At 49.0% G+C, this 19,726-nt stretch overlaps 1 protein-coding gene across 1 annotated transcript; it reads right to left on the bottom strand.

The window, feature by feature from the left end:
- Positions 1 to 13,404: 13,404 nt before the first annotated feature.
- Id3 (inhibitor of DNA binding 3) lies at positions 13,405 to 14,898 on the bottom strand. Its single transcript, XM_020175367.2, has 3 exons — positions 14,553 to 14,898; positions 14,357 to 14,439; positions 13,405 to 13,891 (listed from the first exon to the last, which is right to left on the bottom strand). The coding sequence occupies exons 1-2, from the start codon at positions 14,850 to 14,852 to the stop codon at positions 14,380 to 14,382; spliced, it is 360 nt and encodes a 119-aa protein (XP_020030956.1). The 5' UTR covers positions 14,853 to 14,898; the 3' UTR covers positions 13,405 to 13,891; positions 14,357 to 14,379.
- Between the last annotated feature and the right edge of the window lie 4,828 nt (positions 14,899 to 19,726).

Here is a 19,726-nt window from a genome sequence, read left to right as displayed (position 1 = left end):
TGACCCCCTGCTCCCTGTTTTCCAATGATGTTTGTGCTCGAGATGTCTGTCCACCTCCTCCCCAAAAAAACCTGCCCTGCTCCCAGACACAAACCTTTCTTCCTTTCTTAAAACCAGATAAACAAGTCATTAAGAATGTTCTGTATCCAAATCCACACACAATCTCAAACAACACTCAATAAAAATGGGTGCATTTTAACTCTTCAGGCTAACAATTGAAACCCATGACAAAAATCAATAATCAATAAATAAATAATAAAAAAGATAAGAATAAAGAATCAAGAATCCAGATTAAGACAAGTCCAGCACTGGTGACTCATGCCTGTAAATCCTGTTTGGGAGGCTGAGATGGGGAGGATCATAGTTCAAGGTCAGCCTGAGCAACCAGTTCACAAGACTCCATCTTAACTAATAGCTGAGCATAGTGGTGCACACCTGTCATCCCAAGCCATACAGGAGGCTGAAATTGGGAGGATCAAGGTTCCAAGCTAGTGAGATCCCATTTCAATGGAAAAATGCTGGGCGTGGTAGTGCGTGCCTGTCATCCCAGCTATGGCGGGAAGTGTTCATGATCCAGAGTGGCCTGAGACCCTATCTCCAAAATACCCAGAGCAAAAAGGGCTGGCGGAGTGGCTCAAGTGGTAGAGCGCCTGCCTCCCAAGTGTGAGGCCCTGAGTTCAAACCCCAGTACAACTGAAAAGAGAAAAAAGAACCCAGGTTAGGATTGTTAGCATAAGCACTTGTTAGTATTTGGATCCCCTAACTTCAGTTTTCCAACACAAACATCCAGATCAATCGCTAACACTGGGAAATAAGACTCAGAACTCTTTGGAACTAAACAAGACATCCAGGCTTTGGAATGCAGGTGATATTGGCCACAGGGTGGATGGGAAGCTGGCTGTGACCCATGAGGAAGCTCAGTCTGCCATCGGTTCACATGGGACATTACAGCTGTTTTGTGTTCTGCCCTCCCCATCAGATCGAAGCCGTTCCTTGTCTTCATGTTCATACCCCCAGTCCAGCCCAGTGCCATCGGGGAGTGGACACACCGAGATGACTGCGGAACTAATGTCCATGAAAGAAGTTTGGAATAGTTAAAAGATCACTCAGGATCCCTTCCCAGGACTGTTTCTGGTCACTGTCAGTCTCTGTGACTTTGCATGGGGGGATATGCTGAGTGGGGCTCTGGGAGGGCAAAGAGGTCATCACAGGGGCAGGAGTTCTCCTGTACTCCTCGAAGCCCACGGGAGAGAAGTGTAACTGCTCACTTTCTGGCCCTCCCCCCACCTTTACTTCCCCGCCTCTGTGAGATGATGCTAAATCACTGAGCATCTGAAACCCAAAATGCTCCAATATCCAAACCGTTTTAGGGGATGTGGGGATGGTAGGGTGGTACTGGTGATTGAACCCAGGGACTCATGCATACTGGGCAAATGCTCTGCCTCTAAGCAATACCACTGGCAAAATCCTAAACTTTTTGAGTGCTGACACAATGCCACAAGTAGAAAAATCCACACCTGACTTCCTGTGACAGGTCACAGTCAAAACACAGGTGCAAGAGCTTGGGGGTGTAGCTTAGGATAGAGTGCTTGCCGGGTGTATGGAAGGCCCTGGATTCCATCCCCAGCACCACGAACAACAACAACAAAAAGGTGCACTAAAAATACTGTATGAACTTACCTTCAGGCTAGGTGTATAAAGTATGAAACACAAATGAGTTTTGTGTTTAAAGTTGGATTTTGTCCCAAGATAGCTCATTATGAATATGCGAATATGCCCAAATCTGAAATCCAAAACACAGTTGAGCATGGTGGTTCATGCCTGTAATCCCAGGACTTGGGAGGCTGAGACAGGAAGATCCAAATCACATCTAGTCCTATGCATTTCGGATAAGGGATGCCCTACCTGTAGCAGCAGAGCAGGTGCATTCACACCCCAGATCCACTTTCACTATCACAGCAGCCCCATGTATACACCACAGTTACCCCTATTTTACAGGTGAAGAAACCAAGGCCCATTCATAGATCAAACAGCTATGCTCAGGTCACCTTTCTGAAGGCTCAGAAACCTCAAGCAGGTGATTCTCATGACATCCTATGAGGTAGGGATTGTCACCACTCCCATTTCATGAATGAAGAAGCCAGGACACAGATAGTTTGGGTGATGTGCCCAAAGCCTCCCGCAGGGAATAGTACAGGCAGGCTTTGAGCCCGGACTGTCTGGACTCGCTCTCTCAGCCACTCTGCGGTCCTTCCTCTGGGTGTTCTCTGGAAGCCTTGGATGCAGCACAGTAAGGAGGATAAGAACACCCACCTCACAGGGTGAATGGGAGGAACAGATGTAATATGCGTGGCCTCTGCAGGACAAAGGAAGAAATCCTTTTCTCTTTTTAGCCACTATAGAAATCAGTATGGAGGGTCCTCAAAAAACTAAAACTAGGCTGGATGCTGGTGGCTCACACCTGTAATCCTAGCTACTCAGGAGGCAAAGATTAAGAAGACCTCAGTTCAAAGGCAGCCCAGACAAACAGTTCTCAAACCCCTATTTCAAAAATACCCCCCCAAAATACCCAACACAAAAAAAGGGCTGATGAAGTGGCTCAAAGTGTAGGCCCTGAGTTCAAGCCCCAGTACTGCAAAAAAAAAAAAAAACCCAAAACCAAACTAAACCTAGAACTACCAAATATGATCCTGCTATACCACTCCTAGGTATATACCTGAAGGAATGCAAGTCAGCATGCAGAAGAGATACCTGCACACCCATGCTTGATGCAGAGTTAAGATTCACAATACCCAAACAAAGCCAGCTGTTCATGCCTGTAATCCTAGCTACTCAGGAGACAGAGATGAGGAGGATCACAGTTCAAAGCCAGCCCAGGGAAATAAATTTGTGAGAGCCCATCTCGAAAATACCCAACACTAAAAATGGCTGGCAGAGTGTCTCAAGAGATAGAGCACCTGCCTAGCAAGTGTGAAGCCCTGAGTTCAAACCCCAGTACTATTAAAAAAAAAAAAAGGTATATACACTATGGAGTATTATTAAGCCATAAAGAAAAGTGAAATCATGTTACTTTAAGGAAAATGGATGGGACAACTGTAGCTGAGAAAGACAAAAGATCGTGAATCTCAATGAAAACCCCCCACATGTACAATTAATATGCTCTAACAAAAAAATGTGAAAAAAATGTTTTTCTCTGCAGAACCACAGCTGAAAATTGCAGCAATTGGCCACCAGAGGGCAATCACACAACAAAGACCTAAACACACCAGCTCCTGGTTGCCCTTCCATGGTTAGGAACTCTGCAGGTCCCTTTTTAACCTGTGTCGGACCCTGAGATCAAGGATATCTCTCACCGTCAGTGGAGCCTCAATGAGCTAACCCATAAGACTTAGGTCTTAAACCCACCCAAAGGCTTCTTTACCTCTATCAGTGCTGCAATGTGGGCAGTGGGGGGTGTGTGTTGAGGGGGGCCCAGCTGTGTCCCATTTGGTGGTGGTAGTGGTGGGGGTGGCAATTATCAGCAATTCCTCTCCTGCTGGAGGCTGGGTTCGCGGAGCTGCCACAGCTGCAGGATGGGGGGTGTGTGTGGCAGTGAGGGCTTTGGAATTGTCTCCGTAGGGTTTCCATGGTTACAGATTGATGCAGGCAGCCCACTAGACTGGGTCCTTTATCTGTATTGTCTCCTGGGGAGACAATGGGCTTTGGGGGTCGGGGGGACCTCTAGTAGATCACTGTTGCATTAGGGGCCTTGAGTGCCCTGCTCTGTGAACCCCCTGACCCCAGCTGCTGGGGCTGAAAGAGTTAGGCACAGAGTCGGCCTTGGTAATCACTCCTTGCTCTGGGGTACCACACTGTGCTACAGGGACTCAGAGGCCACCTGGGGTCCCCACTAAAGCAAATCCAAGGCTCCCAAATAGCAAAGCTGCTGATCCAGGAACTAAGTAAGGAGTACGCACTTGGGAGTGGGCCAGCATTGATGAATTCACGCTTCTGTCCCTCACTGGCTGTGTGATTTGGACAAGTTATTTTTCCTATTTCAGTCTGTTTCCTCATCTAGTAAATGGACACCTATTTTATAAAATGGCCTTGGGAGCCAGGCACTGGTGGCTTAGGCTTGTAATCCTAGCTACTCAGGAGGCAGAGATCAGGTGGATCAAGGTTCAAAGCCAGCCAGGGCAAATAGTTTGTGAGACCCTATCTCAAAAAAATTTCATCCCAAGAAAAACAGCTGGTGATGTGCCTCAAGGTGTAGGCCCTTAGTTCAAGCCCCAGTACCGCCAAAAAATAAAATATAAATAAATAAAATGGCTGTGGAGAGGCTGCAGACTCAAAGTCTAGTTCAAGAGATGCTCAGAGCACACCTGAGTCCAGGGCGTTCATGGCATGTCTTGGACATAGGGCTGCTGTGTTACTGTTCCTTCTGCTCTCTGGGCTTCAGCTGCCCTATCTATGACTTGGGGACCTAAAAAGGCTTATAAAGAATGAAATGAGGGATGAGAAGAAAGTGCTTGGAAAAACAGACCACTAATACACAGCCCTGCTTCCTAGGACCTACTTTAGTTGGAATATGCAACATGTGATCACAAGGGCACATGATGTTTGTATGCGTAGACCCTTAAGCCAGCCTTGGAGGGTCTCAGAATCAGGGAGTTATTCCAGAAGGATCTGCCATGCTGTGCCGAGGGAAAACAGAAGTCCAGAAGGGCAAAGGGACTCAGATCTCTGTCATCCAGTTTAAAATTTTGCCTGGTCACTGGCTTCTTCTCCAAGGAAGGATGTGTGAGGAGGAAAGAAAGGAAGGTGTAGGAAAGCTATTGTCTTTTATGTCCAGTTCATGTGTTATCAGCAAACGGTGTTTCCAGAAGCCTTGGTTCTTACGTTCCAGTGTGGAAGAATCCCAGCAGAACACGTGGATGGGGTGAGGTAGAAAAGCTTCACTGAGGAAAGGGGAGTCACCCACTCTGCCAGGTGAGGGAAGAGAAGCAGCTCCGGGGTCTTTTGGTAGGTCATTTTCATACCACCTTTACCTTGGAGGTGGGAAGACAGTATCATCACCTGGGTCTTCTCCCCTGTGGGCTGGGGGAGGAGCTCTTGAGTCAATAAGGGGAGCAGTCCCAGACAATCCCTAACTAGCCTGCCTCATGTGGGTCCCCTTTATATGAAGCAGGTTGATCATTAGTGACATTTTATAGGTAAGGAAATCAGGATTGCTATAGAGAGAGAGATTGGGGGGACAGGGCCGGAGACTGAACGCAGGACTTCTTGCATACTAGACAAGCACTCTACTCCTGAGCTGCACCCCCAACCCAGGACTGCTATCATTATCCAACTGATTTGGTCCCTAAAATACATAAAGCCCAAGAATAAAATTATTTTTTCTGCAGTATGAAATATAGAACTTGCCTAAGGGAAAAGTAGAACAAGATTAATCAGCAGAAAAAAAATCTTTTAAGTGTTTATTACTCATTCTGTTTTGACTTAGCACAGAGCCTCGAATATAGAAGGGGTCAATAAACTATTTGCCTGGGCTGGCCTCAAACTGTGATCCTCCTGATTACAAGCCAGGATGACAGGCTGGAGTGACAGGTGTGAGCCACTGTCACCATCACTGCTGTCATTAAATTTATTACTACATATTCAATGCAAAGGATATAGAAGTAAATAAAATTCCCTCCTGTTTTCGAGAAATCCAACCTAGTGACAGGGAAAGGATAGAAAAAAATGTTCTTTTGTTTAACACTTTTACATACACAACCTCACAGAGTTCTCAAAATAGTCTGAATTCTTTTTTTTTGGCAGGCCTCATGCTTGGTAGGCAGGTGCTTGACTACTTGAGCCATTCTGCCAGCCCTCAAAATAACCTTGGGAGGAAAGTTTTTTCCTCCCCATTTTAGAGATAAGGAAACTGAGGTTCCATGACCTTCAGTGACTTGCCCAGACATTGTAAAATAAGTTAAAGAGAAAACACCAATTGGCTTAACAGAGGTGCTAAAAAGCAATAAAATGTATTAATTATGTAAGGCACATAGAACAAAGCCCATTTTTTAAAAGAATATATGACAGACGACTTTTACTGAATTAAAAACAAGCCAGGGGTCAAGTGTGGTGGCTCACACCCATAATCCTAGCTACTTGGGAGGCAGAGTGCAGGAGGATGGATGTTCAAAGCCAGTTGGGGCAAAAAGTTCAGGAGATCTCATCTCAACCAATGGCTGGGCCCAGTGGTGTATGCCTGTTATCTCAGCTACACGGGAAGCACAAAAAGGAGGATCAAGGTCCAGGTCAGCCTGGACATACAGGGAGACTGTATCTTAAACATAACCAACACTGGGCTGGTGGAGTGACTCAAGTGGCAGAACACCTGCCTAGTAAGCATGACACCCTGAGTTCAAACCCCAGTACTAGAGGAAAAAAAAACAAAGCCAGTCTTCTAAGACCTCTTCCTCCCAGGCCAGTTTTGCCAAGGAATCCCTGCTGCTGCTCCTCCTCCTCCTCCAAGGCTGCCGCCCTCCTCGCCTCACTCCACAGAGCGTGCTGAGTAGGACTGAGAGCAGCCAGGCGCTCTTCATGGCAGAGGACTTGTTCCAGCCCATTTGGGAAGCAACACAGCGTGGCCTGGCCTTCTCAGAGCGTGTGTGTCCCTGGGCCTGTGTGCTCATGCAGGCACATGTGGGGTTGTGTGAAGTTGGCCTACTGCCAGGTCTCACAAAGCCATGTGATAAAAATCTGGTACATTGTCCTGAAATGTCAATTTTACTCAAAAAATAAATTAATTAAATAAATAAAAAAGAGACATCAGGATTTTACATGGAGATGCAGATGGCTGCAGAATGCATGAGAAGGCAGACTTCCCTTGCTCTGCTGAGATGACGAATGACGATGAGCTTTGGAGGAGTTCTCCTGTCCAAGCAGTAATCTAAGAGTTCTGTGTGTTAATTAGTCTGGGACTACTACTGTTGTTCCCATTTCACAGATGCAGACACTGAGACAAAACAAGTTCAGCCCTGTGTCCATATTCAGACAGCCAGGATGCAGAAGAGCATAGGAACACAGGGGCATTTCAACACCCAGATATCAGTACATCTGTATTGATTAGACAAGAACACTGCCTGTCTAATCAAAAGTTTGTAAGACTTACACAGGAAGGTGACAAGAAAGAAGAAGGTGGTTCCCCTGGGCTTTCTCCTGAAAAAATGATAAGAGCTGTCAATTGCAAGCAGCTTAACTGGGCCAAGACAGAGTTACCATCAATGAAAAAGGGAGACTCAGAGAGGTGGTTCAGATATAGCTGGTCACCCAGCTTAGTAGCTGATGCAGGCTTTGAAGTGAGTGTGTGTGTGTGTGTGTGTGTGTGTGTGTGTGTGTGTGTGTGTGTGTGTGTGTGTGTGTGTCAGGGAGAGGCTGTCTGATCACAAAGCTGCTGCTCTCACCCAGGATCACATGCCTCTGGCTGGCCTCCAGCATCTCTGTCCCCTGGGCCACATGTCCCCTTCCCCAACTCCTGCTCTCTTGACGAGGGTCAGATGGTGGTTTTACCAGTGAGGCGATTTGGCTGGGCTCACAGGGTCTGAAGTTCTGTCCCTCCAACCAGCTGAGATCACACCTGCTGGGAAATCACTGCAGATCCCACAAATGAGAAAGTGGTAGCCAGGCACTGGCTGGAAGCAGGGAGATCTGGCTTTTTATCCCCAGGTCTAGAAGGTATTTCCACTCGACCTGGTCTTAGTCACTTCACTCTGAGACGCAGTTTCTCCATCTGTGAAACGGTCATAGTAACACTAGCTACATGTCCTGGCAGGCTTCTGGGTGCTTTCAATTCAGTTCCTCACTGAATCCTCACCATACTTCCATGGACAGGTTTCCAGATTCTCCCAGCATTACAGGGAGAAACCATAGGCACGAGGTGGCAGAACTCTAGAGTGGAGGTGCTGGGCTGCAGCCCTGCTTTTAGCACCTGTGCTGTTTATTCCTCAGTGCATCTGGTGGGAAGAGAGTTGTGAGGTATCTGAACACTAGACAGGCAGCCCTGGGATGCATTCTGCCAATAGCCCTGCCATCCTGGAACTAGGAGAAGGAACCGTGTTAGGAATCGGACACCAAGCCCAGCTAACTCCCTGATGGGGTGGTCATCCAGGTCCAACTAAGTGCCAGGCACTTTACATATGTCATCTAATTTAAGCACCACATCAATCAACTGAGGCTCAGAGAGGATAAATAACTTACCTGTGATGGCACAGTTAATGAATGATAATGCTGGGATTTCTGACTCCCAGATGCACAGATGAACAAAGGGGAAGTTCTGAGGTAGCTGCTGGGACTGGCAGAGGCCAAGTCTGCAAGATGTGTCAGCTTGTACAAAGTTTTAAGTACATTTTTCTTTTCTTTCTCTTTGGCAGTGCTGGAGATGGAACCCAGGATCTGGTGCGAGCTAGGCAAACTGTTCTACCACTGAGCTCTACTCCCAACCTGTACCAAGTTATAAAAATGCTGCAGTCAGCAAAAGCACTGGATACGGAGGCTGCACTGTGTTGGAGACCTTAGCTGTGACACTGACTCCAGGGTGATCTTTCTGAGCCTGATAAGAGTAAAATGGAAGTTCCCCCCACCCTGCTACCACTACCACGCAGACGGTAAAATGCCACACTGGTAAACGGCCTCTTTTGGACACTGTCTCTCTGCTCTCCTTGTATAATATGGAGAGAAAGTGGAAAGGGGATAGACTGGATGTGGGACCAACAGGCATATCCCGTCCCTCGGGCTCACCTGGATACGCCCTAGCAGGAAGCCATGATCCCGAACATCCCACATCTGGACACGCTAACAGACCTACCAAGCCTTGGGCCCTGATGGGGAAGGGAGGCAAGTTGGGGAGAATGTGGTGTTGTCCTCATGGCCCCCAACTCCTCCCTTTTCTGCATAGTCTGCAGGGGCTCAGTACCCAGGCATGTCTTGAAACCCTTTTTTGGATGCTAGGCAGGAAACAAAGCAAGGTTCAGCAAGACCAGGATCCCTGAGTGGCTGGGCTATTCTGGGGAGTCTGCAGGGCTTCCAGTACCCTCACTGCCATACAATGCACATGTTTAGCCCCAAACCCATCCTCTGCCAGCTGGCCAGCGACCACCTTGACTTAGGGTAATGACTTCCATGTGTTTCTATAAGAACTCAGCTAAGTCTTTCCCCCCAGTTCTTACCACTTCTTGTCTCCACTCCCTCTAGGCTTTCAACTCACACTTGGCCACCTTTGTCCCCTTTGCTCCTGGTTGGGGAGGGGGAGAATAACAAGGAGACAAGGTTTTGGGGAGGTGCCATCCCTGACTGCCCTTCTTCACAGCCTCAGGGCAGGGGGCCATGCTGCCTGTAGCCCTTGGCAGTCCCTCTGTGAGAGCTGTGGGTGAAGCCGGTAGCCTCCCAAAGCCTCAGTTACCCCATCCCTAAAGTGGGAATAATAAGCTTTACTCAGGTTAGGGAGGGGATCCTGAAAGCCAGGAGGCTTGAGTTTGAGTCTTTTTTTTCTTTTCTTAATGTGCCCAGGTTGGTCTCAAATTTGCTATGTATCCTTGAACAAATCGTGATCCTTCTGCCTCAGCTTCCCAAGTGCTAGGACAGGCAGGAGCCACCATGCACAGTATAGAGTCTTGTCTTGACTGACTGGCTATGTGTCCCTAAGCAGGCTCCTGCCCCTCTCTGCGCCACATGTGTGATTTCATAAATGTAAAACCTGACAGACTTTACATTTATGAACACATGACAAAAGGCATAGGAAAGAATATCAACTTGCCTGCAAACAAAAAATGGGTGGCCCTAGGTTAGGATCCCTTGCTACAGTAGGCAAAGTTACTGCCAGCTTTCTCTGACAACAGGCCCTACAAGGGTTTCTGCCTGCAGCATCTGGTAGGGACAGGGTGGCGTTGAGGACAGAGTGTCCCTAACTTGGGTGGAGAACTGGGAAGGCTATGGCGAACCTCCACCATGGCGGGATGTGAATGAGCTTCCAGGGCTACAGAGATCTGCTCTCCTCTGGCTTCTGAAAGGCGACCCCCACATCTTGGTTTCAACGGGAGCACTCAACGGGAGCACTCCCCTGATCCTGACTGTCCCCTGTCCCTGCCCCCAGACTGACTCTCACGACCTGTCCATTTAAGCCAGGCCGCAAACTATCAACTTCTACCCACATTTATTCCCAGACCCTGGCAAGGACGGGTGGAACCCCAATTTTGGCCACACCTTGACCCTTCACTGCTTACGGCTGACCCCTGATCTCAGTCACACAGCGACCCCTTGACCTTGCCGCTGACTGACCCCCAACGGGAGAAGTAAAGGAGAACAATTAAATGCTAAATTCTGAGTGCCATGGGACGTCAGAAACAAGGGGAGAGGGATGAGAGGGAGGGTAGATACTGGGCGGAGGGTAGAGGCTTCCCGGAGGAGCCTGATGGCCAGAGGCCACTGTCGGAGAAGGTCGGAGAGGCCTTGTGCGGGGCACGTCGCAGGCGCTCGAGGAATGCGAGCTGCCTGAAAGAATGAAGGAAGGAAGGAACGGGGTGCGATCCAGGCGGCCACCCGGCCGCGGCAAAGCGGGGCCGGGGCAGGAAGCGGGGTGGGGGCGCGCGGAGGCTGCAGCAGCCCGAGCGCAGCTGGGGGCAGCGGGAGAGCAGTGGGGTCAGCGACTCCGCCGGGTGGGGGTGCCCCAGCCCGGGAGGCTGGGAACGGGAGGCCGAGCTGCTGGCAGAGCGGCGGGGGCGCCGCTAGGCTCCGGATGAGCTGGGAGCCCCGCCCGCGGGCTGCGGAGGGAGCCGGAGCCAGAGCGGAGCCAGAGCTCAGACATCCGGGCGCCAGCGAACACCTGCGAGCGGCCCCCAGGGCCCGCGGGGAGGGGTGGGGGGAGCGCGGGCGTTGAGCCGGGGGCGGGGCGAGGGGCGGGGCCGGTCGGCTCCACCCACCCGGGCTCCGGGCCACGTGGGCCGAGGCTCCGCCCTGCACCGGCGCGGTGCCGCCGGGGATGGCGAGCGGTTCTTTACCCCTAGGCTTGCGAGTGTGTGTGTGGGGGAGCCCCTGGAAGCAGCTCTGCAGAAAACGATAGTAGCTTTTAGGGTACAACCTGGGGAAGAGTGGTGGTCAGGATAGGCCATGAGGCCCTGAAGATCGTTTTAACTGAAGGATGTCCCGCACATCCACAGCTAGCCTCTAAAGGCCACCATCGGCGCTGGGCTTATTCTTTTCTTCTGGTTTTTTTGTTTGTTTATTTACAAAGTAAAGACCTCCCGAATGTCTGTGCTTCAGAGCTGATGGAAGATCGCGTGCGAAATGAGCGCGATACACTGTTAACAGTGAGTCTTGTAGTTCAGGGAGCCTGGTAAATTTTTGTGTTTTATATGAATCACATACCTGGACGAGATGTACCATCCATCATCCATGCCTTTCAGAGAAGCAGATCTAGGGTGGCCTTAGGTCTTTCCTTCAACAAGCTCCAGTTGGGTAACCAAATACATGCCCAGTTCAGGGGATGGCAGGAAAAAGAACCGGTCTGAGATCAAGGTGAGAACATGGGCTTTGAAGCTAGAGGAAGATGGCATTCCTAAAACTCCACTCTGCCACTTCCTTGCTGTGACGTGGATCAAGCTATTCAGCCTTTCTGTTCATTTTCTCTGTAAGACTGGAGTAACTATACCTATCTCGCTGGGTGGTAGTGATGATTAGGGGGAAAAAATAAGATAAAATGGAGTCTGGCACCTGGTCACCCAGTGTGATTATGACAGAAGACGCTATCCTGAGTTTCAGGAATTGCTTTCATTTTAATGACTACTGGATTGGCTCGAGGGTCTTTAGCTTTTGTCCTGGCCACCTGAACAGCTCAGCTCTAGGAGTCCTGACAAGCAATTTCCTTGGAATTAGCTTAATAATACCTCGTAGGTGTGTGATGCATTTCAAAGAACTTTCCCACCATTACCTTCTGTCTAGGACGAAGCAAGGCTTGCGCTAGGTCACATGGCAGATCAGCGATGCGGCTTTTCAATCCTTCCCTAGTCTTGCAACTTCTGAGCCAGCAGAAGGGAGGATGCTGTGCTCAGATGCCTGGCTTTGTTGCCCTTCATGGCTCAATGTGGGGCTGTGCACCTCTGAACTGCTTCCTCAAGATCAGCTCCCTTTTACAGATGGGGAAACTGAGGCTCCAGAGAGTTCTAGCCTGCTGGTACGTGGCAGAGCAGGAATTTGCACTTTTGTGTGGCTGTCCCCAGAGAACATAGTACACCTAACATACAATTCAAGATAGACTTACTAGGATCTTGCACTTTGTTTGGGACAAGGGTTTCTCGAATGGAGGCTGAAGACTTCCAGAAGGTCGGAGGTCTGCTGTAGCTGCAAAGCTGTGTGAACGAACCTTCTATCAGATTATCAGAGACCAGGACCAATGATTAGCAAAGACAGAGGTTGTACTGCCCCCACAGACCTGCCCCTATTCACCCCAGAAAGCTCACCAGGGTTAAGGCAGAGGATGATGACGGACCTGTTTGTTATGAAATACTAAAGTAACATATGCCAGGAGCCAACACACAGATGAGATCATATCATAAACAGGAATCCAGTGAGGCCAGGCGCCTGGTGGAGCCCACCTGGGGAGCCACCAGGTGGGGAGCAGGAAGGGATGGCATGGGTTGTGGTCTTGCTGTCTGGCCCCATGAAATGGCCAGTACCAGGCCCTAAGCCTGTCCACCAGAATCCTAGACACTGTAGCTAAAGTTGGAGGGGTATCAGGAAGAATAAGGCCTGTGGAGCTTCTTCCTCAAATTCCTACCTCAGAATTAATCTGCATGGAAAAGGACCCATCCTTCCCAGCTAGCCTGCAAATCTTTGTCAGAGCAGCTGGGATTCGAAGAAAACTTGTTCTTTTTCCAACTTCGGAAGCCCAGGAGGATGCCAGACCAAAGAACATGAGGGAAATGAAACCAGTCCCGGGTGTTCAGTTTATTCATCTCTAAAATGGGTCTGAAACCACCACCCATGACTAGGCACCAGATGAGGCAAACTCTAGGCTCCACTCTCACCACATCCCCTGCTAGAAAGGCATCACGAATAACTAGTGACACTGAACACATCTAACGCTAGGTCTCAAAGGACCTGATCCTCCAACTTGCTGGCTAAACTTGTAAGCCTTCTAGGGGCAGACCATGCACTTTTCTGCTCCCAACCCTCTATAAATATAGGGATTCCGTCTGAGCCCTTTCCAATAACCTCACCCTTTCCCTCAGTTTCAGCTGGGAATTTTCTCATCTCCAGAGCCTTTTAAGGGAATAAGCAAGTTTGCTCTTCCCAAGCTCCAAGAGGGTCCTAAAGTCAGCCATGTGAGAAAGTCCGATAGTACATAAGGCATGGGGGGGATGACGACTGATGAACTCATATACCAAGTGTTTAAAAATCGTTTATTATGCAAAATGTTAACTTTTATAAAAAGTTTAATATACATCACATGATTACAGAAAGTCACCTTCCTGTAAAAAAGGTACAAAAGCTATATACTCTATTATAGAGTTCATAAAATCAGGGCAACAGAGCCTTTCTCCAAGGAGACCAGAAGACCAGCTCTAACGCCGCCTTGGCAGAGATGGCAGAATAGCCACTCCCCCGCCGCCAGCCCCCCCATTCTTTCTGAAAAGACAGTCTTTAAAAAACTTGGGGGTGGGGGAAGGGTGACGCTGCCCAGCTGGTGACCAGCGCTAGCTCTGGCTCTTCAGGCCACCCAAGTTCACAGTCCTTCGCTCCCGGGCGCCAGGTCCAGCCTCGAGGCAAGAGGTTTGGGGAAGTAAAGTGGGCAGGGTGAGGTTGGGGCTCATCCATGCCCTCGGGCTTCCGGCCGGAGAGGGTCCCAGGCGGAACGGGCGCCAGCACCTGCGTTCTGGGCGGGGGAGGGAAGAAGACCAGGGAGCCGTCAGTTTCCGCCGAGCGCGCCCAGGCCGAGGCAGTCCGCAGACTGGCCGGCGCCAGGGAGGAAACTCGGACTCCACCTCCAGCTGATAACTCCGCGCCGCACAGCCTCCACCCAGTTGGCGCCAAAGGACCATAGGCGGAGCTACGACTACCCCTCCCTCTTGGAAGTGACACTAGTTGGAAGGGGACTGAGAGAATCCAAATTGTTTTATTTACTTTGATCCGCGCCTTGACTGATCTTTGGCCACTGGGGGCAGGACCAGGACAACGTGCGTTTAAGGCCGAAATGCACATTAGATGGAAGCCGGTTCTGCCATTTATTAGAAGTGCCCTCTTTTGGCCTCGGTTTCCCTAAAGAGAGGCCCTGGTAATATCCGCTAAAGGGTCTGCCAACTCCGGGACTTGCCTCTCCGCGGGAGGGGAAGATACTCACCTGGAGGTGCCAAGACAGCCGGGTCAGTGGCAGAAGCTCCTCTTGTCGCTGGAAATCACAAGCTCCGGAGCAAGCTCAGCGGTCTGAGAAAGGACAATAAGAAAAGAGTTAGGAAAGACAGTCAGGGAGTTCTGGGACACAGATAGCATCTGAGCCTCGGCACTCAGCCCCGCCCCGCTCAGGCTCCCATGCGCACCTGAATGGGGAGATGCGGTCCGTCTGGGGGTCCAGGGGCAGGTTCCGCCAGGACCACCTGCAGGTCGAGGATGTAGTCGATGACGCGCTGCAGGATTTCCACCTGGCTAAGCTGAGTGCCCCGCGGGACTCCGGGCACCAGCTCCCTCAGGCGCGAGTAGCAGTGGTTCATGTCGTCCAGAAGGCTCAGCGGCTCCTCGGCTGCTGGGCTCTTGCCGCGGCCCCGCGCGATGGCCAGACTACGTTCCGACAAACAGCACACCGCCTCGTAGCATCCACGCACTGGGCTCAGCGCCTTCATGTTGAAGTGCGGGTGGAAGTGCCTAAGTGTAAAGACAACCACAACCCCGCTAAAGCAGCTTGAAATGCACGCACGCCTGCAGCTGCCCGCCCTTATAGAGCTGGCGTGCAAGGCACGCCCCTTTATCCAAAAACGCCCCGCCCAGGCCCCGCCTCCCGCCCTAAGCCCCGCCTCCTGGCGCTGGGCGTGCACAGCCCGTTTAAATTGCTAACAGGCTTCCTCCGCCTGGTCTGACGCCGAGGACCGCGGAGTCGCGGATTCAAAGAATGAGGAAGCGCTAATATTGGGGAGAGGCGGGCCTCCTTGCCAGCAAGGATTTAAAAAATCACTTAAAACCATTAACTTTGAGAATTTGCCTTTTCCTGGCAGCGCCCCAGATCCTTAAGCTCTCCTACCCCCTGCCAGTCCACCATTAACCCAACACTGGTTCGAACCCACAGCTTCTCCGAGGTCATAAATCCCTGAACAGCTAAGCAGCTTTTTTTTTTTTCGGTCTTCTGCTTCTTTTTCTTCTTTTTTTAAGCAAAAGATTTTTCAAGGGAAACTTGTAAGGAATTAGTGCCGCCTTGTTCCCCAATTTGCTGTTCGTCTGACCTCCAGACTCACTGGCGTCAGGAATTATCTTGTGACCAGAGGGAAAAAAATTAATTGCGGTGAAGCTGAGGTTACAATGAAGAAAACAGATTTGGGCTAGGCGCTGAGATTGCAGAGGGAGGAGGGGAAGGGGGTTTGAGCAAAGAACACTATTTATTTGAGCAACAGGGGAAAAGGAAAAAAAGAAGAAGAAGAAAGCCTGAATCCATGCTTTCTGCGTGGGGAGAGACAAGAACTCGGACCTTTTGCCCCATGAACTCCATAAGGAACCAAATTATGCCCAGTTGTGCTTTGCAAATGAATTTGATTAGAATTTTGGACAGGACTTCAAATATGGAGGACCAAAAGGAACAATTTCTATATAAACCTTTTTAGGAGTCCCTTCCCCACTGGGTCAGCAAATCTCTTTTAACTCTTGCTTCCCCATTTTCACCCCCCCAACTTCCACTCACTTCTGTGCAGAAAACAATGGTAATTTCATCGTTCTATTGTGTGTCCCTTTCTGCTATGGGCGGGCAGCCACCTGGACTTGATTATTCTTAGTCCTGCTGAAGTAGCTCCAGCTCTATCTGACAGATGGGGAGAGGAACCAGCAGGCAGGCAAGCTAAGTCCTGTATTGCAACAGGACACTGCACTCAGTATTGTTTGCTTGTCTTCTTGTCACTTCCCAGGACTTTTGGGAATGTGCAGTTCCAAGACACTGATTTCTACTTTGGAAATGACCAAGTGGGATTCCCCCAATGATTGCTTTCTTAATCAATCAGTTAGTAAATGTTTATGGAATTGCTTCACGTGAAACAGTGGCTCCTACTCCCAAGAATCTCACAACCTGGGGAGACAAGAGTTCAATAGTGTGTGGCGGTGATTAAAAGGACAATGGGAACTCAGAGCTGAGGCAGTCTCAAGACAAGTTATAGTGGAAAGGACTAGGAATTCCGAACCAGCTCTGCCAAGCAAGCATTGGTCATGTGATCTCGATTGAATCCGGGTACCCTAGCTTCAGTTGTCTTGTGAGTAAAATAAGGAGATGATGCTAAGTGATTATTTTAAATCCTTTCCAACTCTAGAAGTCTAAAGTTTTTGTGAAATTTAGACAGGCAGGTGTGGGATGGCTTAGGGCCCTGAAATGGGATAGAAAATATGCCCAATATGAGAGCACAAGTAATAGTAGAGCCAGTCTTTCAGCTCATTCTTTTCCATCATGCCACAGAGTTCCATGTCCCAAGAAAGAGGGCTTCAAAAGTTTTCTTGGAATATTGTTTTCAAGGATAGCCTTTTCAGTATAAGAAACAGCGAAAATAACCCGTGAGTAGACAGTCTCTATGTGCTACAGAAGTCAAGTGCCAGCTATTTGGTCACGGGAAGGGAATACGATGGTTACAGAGACTCCTGAATGACCAAACAGAGGATCCTTTCTTCTATCACGAAGACTTCTCTGGTTTGTGTAAAGTAGTGAAGGCAGGAGGATCTAGAAAAATCATGGTTTTCAGGGTCAGGCAGATCTCTGTTCAAATCTCCATTTTCCTTTTTACTAACTTTGTGGACGTCAATATGTCACCTCTCTGCCTCAGTTTTCCTATTTATAAAATGGGGCTAATCAGACTAACCTCATTTATTCACCAAATAATTCTTACATGTCTCCTCTCTGCAAGGCCCTCAACATGCCCTCTTCATCTTCTTTCTTAAGTCTCCCAAGGCCTGGGGGCCCAGCATGGAGCCAGGTGTGTGGTAAAAGCTCAGCCCACCCAGTTTCTCTCCCCACCCCGCCCCCCCTTACTACACTAATGCCGCAGGCTTGGGTAAGAGTTTATGGTTTGCAAAGCACCTTCACATTTATTGTTTCCCAGGCTGAAATAGTCATGGGCTGTGTGACAGAAGGCAGAAGGATGCAGTTAGCAGGCAGAAGCCTGTCCCATGCATGCTCTCGGACAGATTTCTTCCTGGGCCTTATTTTCAGAGAGGGGGAGAAATGGGGGGAAGTAAATGACCTTTAAGGGTCTTCTCCAATCTAAGATGCTAATGCTGAAAGAAGCAGGCTACGGTCGGGTTGAGAATGCTGAATAGAATTTAAACCCAAAAGACTTCTTTTCCCCAACAGCAAACTGGACCTGCTAGCTCAGGCCTTCTGCAACTTGTTTAGTGGTGGCGGGGCCTCAGCCTCTTATTCCAAATGCCTCTGAACTTTCTGTTCCCAGTTCTGCTCCTTTTACCAGCTTTTTCCCCCCTCTTGCATTTTTTATTTTTATGAAAGGATGTCATTAAGGCTTTTGTCTGCGCTGTTTTTGTTTCAGAACTTTTCTCACAATCCTATTTTTTGTTGAGGAATCCGCTCCTTTGCCCAGCTGTGGGTCCCGGTCCCACAGCTGTGTTGATCTAAGACTCAGCCCCAGACAGCCTGGCGCCAGGGTGGGACGTCATGCGTTCACACAGGGATGCGTGTCCCAGGCAACCTTTCCTCGGGCAGTCACCGGCCGGCGACTGCCTTCCCCACCAATGAGCGCCCGACACCCGAGAAAGGGGCGTGGCCTGAGCCGCCCCGCCCGCGAGCGCCTTGTGAATTGCAGATGCGGAGTTGATAACGTTCCCTGAATTGGGCCCTAAAAGACTTTTCTTTTTCTTTCTTTTTTTTGTCTTTTTCTTTTAATTCTTCTGTTTTACTCCCTTTATTTCCCCCTCTTCATTTATCTACATAGGGATGTAATTTTTCTTCCTTTCTTTTTTTTTTAACTATCTCCTCCCAGTGTCAGGAATCATTTTGCAAGCATTTCCAGGAACTGAATCCTCTTCTGCCAAAATTAAAAAAAAAAAAAAAAATTAAGAAGAGAAAGAATAGAAAAATAATTAAGTAACTCAGTATTGTGCTGTCTGATTTTTTTTTTTTTTTCAGGAATTGGTAGAACAGCTAAGTTATACTGTTTTGTCTCTATTTTTATTTTTGGTGGTATTGGGGTTTGAACTCAGGGCCTCGCATTTGCTAGCCAGGCGCTCCACCATTTGAGCCACTCCACCAGCCCTGATTTGTTTAAAATTTAAAACGTGGTGGTAATGGGGTCTTTGAGCTGTTAATTTCAAAGCTAAAGTAATGATGATGAGGATGGCAGATGTCTATTTGCCTAAATGGGTTTCAGTCTACCTATCTTTCCCCCTACTTACATTGTGGATGAGGGGGCCTTATAGATTTGCCCAAGATTACTTGGGATATCAGCGATTGACCCACATCCAGGATACAGAACTCCTTTGATTTCTTGTCCACTCTGCCCCCTAACTCTCATTAGCACTCAGGTGGTCTGCAGCCTTTCAGCATTCCCAGATGCTGCATTTTCTAATAGGTACCTGTAGAGGCATGCTGAGGACTTCCCAGCCATAAGCTGAAAACATATCCCTTCTCTTTCTCCTCTCACTCAGTCTGGACCCCAAAGTACAGCTTGAGACTCAAGTGATACAAGGACAGCACAAAAGATTCCAAATCAAATCTAGGCTGAAATCTACTCAGATGACCTCCACCCTCGCTCTGCCTCAGTTGTCTCCTCTATAAAATTAGGGGGAAAATAATACACACCTACCTCACAGATGGAGGGATCAGAGGGGACAAGGAATGGAATGTGCTGTGGTTACCCAAGTAGTTTTCTTTATGTGCTATGATGTGATGGGGTGGGATATGGGTTGCGGGCTTGGTTAGCAATCCCTGCTGAGGCTGTTCTCAGGAATATGGGCAATACTGAGAAAGGTAACCTGGGGAGCATCAGGACCTAAGAAGAAAGTCCTTATGGGGTGGATATTTTAGGGGTCTTGGTTACCCTCCAGCTAAGAGGCACTCAGAACTATCATCATCACTCTTCATTGAATCCTGTTTGCCAAGACCTATTTACCTTTTCACATGTTGATTTTCCTAGTTTCTTTGTCATGATTTTTGCAGTGCTGGGAATGGAAGTAGGGCCTTATGTGTGCGAGCCAAGTGCTCTATCACTGAGCTCCACCCCCAGCCCTGCATTTTGCACTTTGGCACAGTTTATGAACAAAAAGAGAGAGACTCAGAGAGGTGAATGTGCCAGGTGTAGTGCTGCACTCCCAGCACTCAGGAGGCTGATCAATTACAAGTTCAAGGCCATGGGAGGCCACATAGGGAGTTCAAGGGTAGCCTGAGCTATAAAGCAATACTGTGTGTGTGTGTGTGTGTGTGTGTGTGTGTGTGTGTGTGAGAGAGAGAGAGAGAGAGAGAGAGAGAGAGAGAGAGAAAGAGGTGTGAATGTGCTTGCCCAAGGTCACATAAGTAGTAACT

Source organism: Castor canadensis, chromosome 7, assembly GCF_047511655.1.
Source record: "Castor canadensis chromosome 7, mCasCan1.hap1v2, whole genome shotgun sequence".
NCBI classification, from domain to species: Eukaryota; Metazoa; Chordata; class Mammalia; order Rodentia; family Castoridae; genus Castor; species Castor canadensis.
The sequence above is the reverse complement of the archived record's forward strand: the minus strand, read 5'-3'. Positions and strand labels throughout refer to the sequence as shown.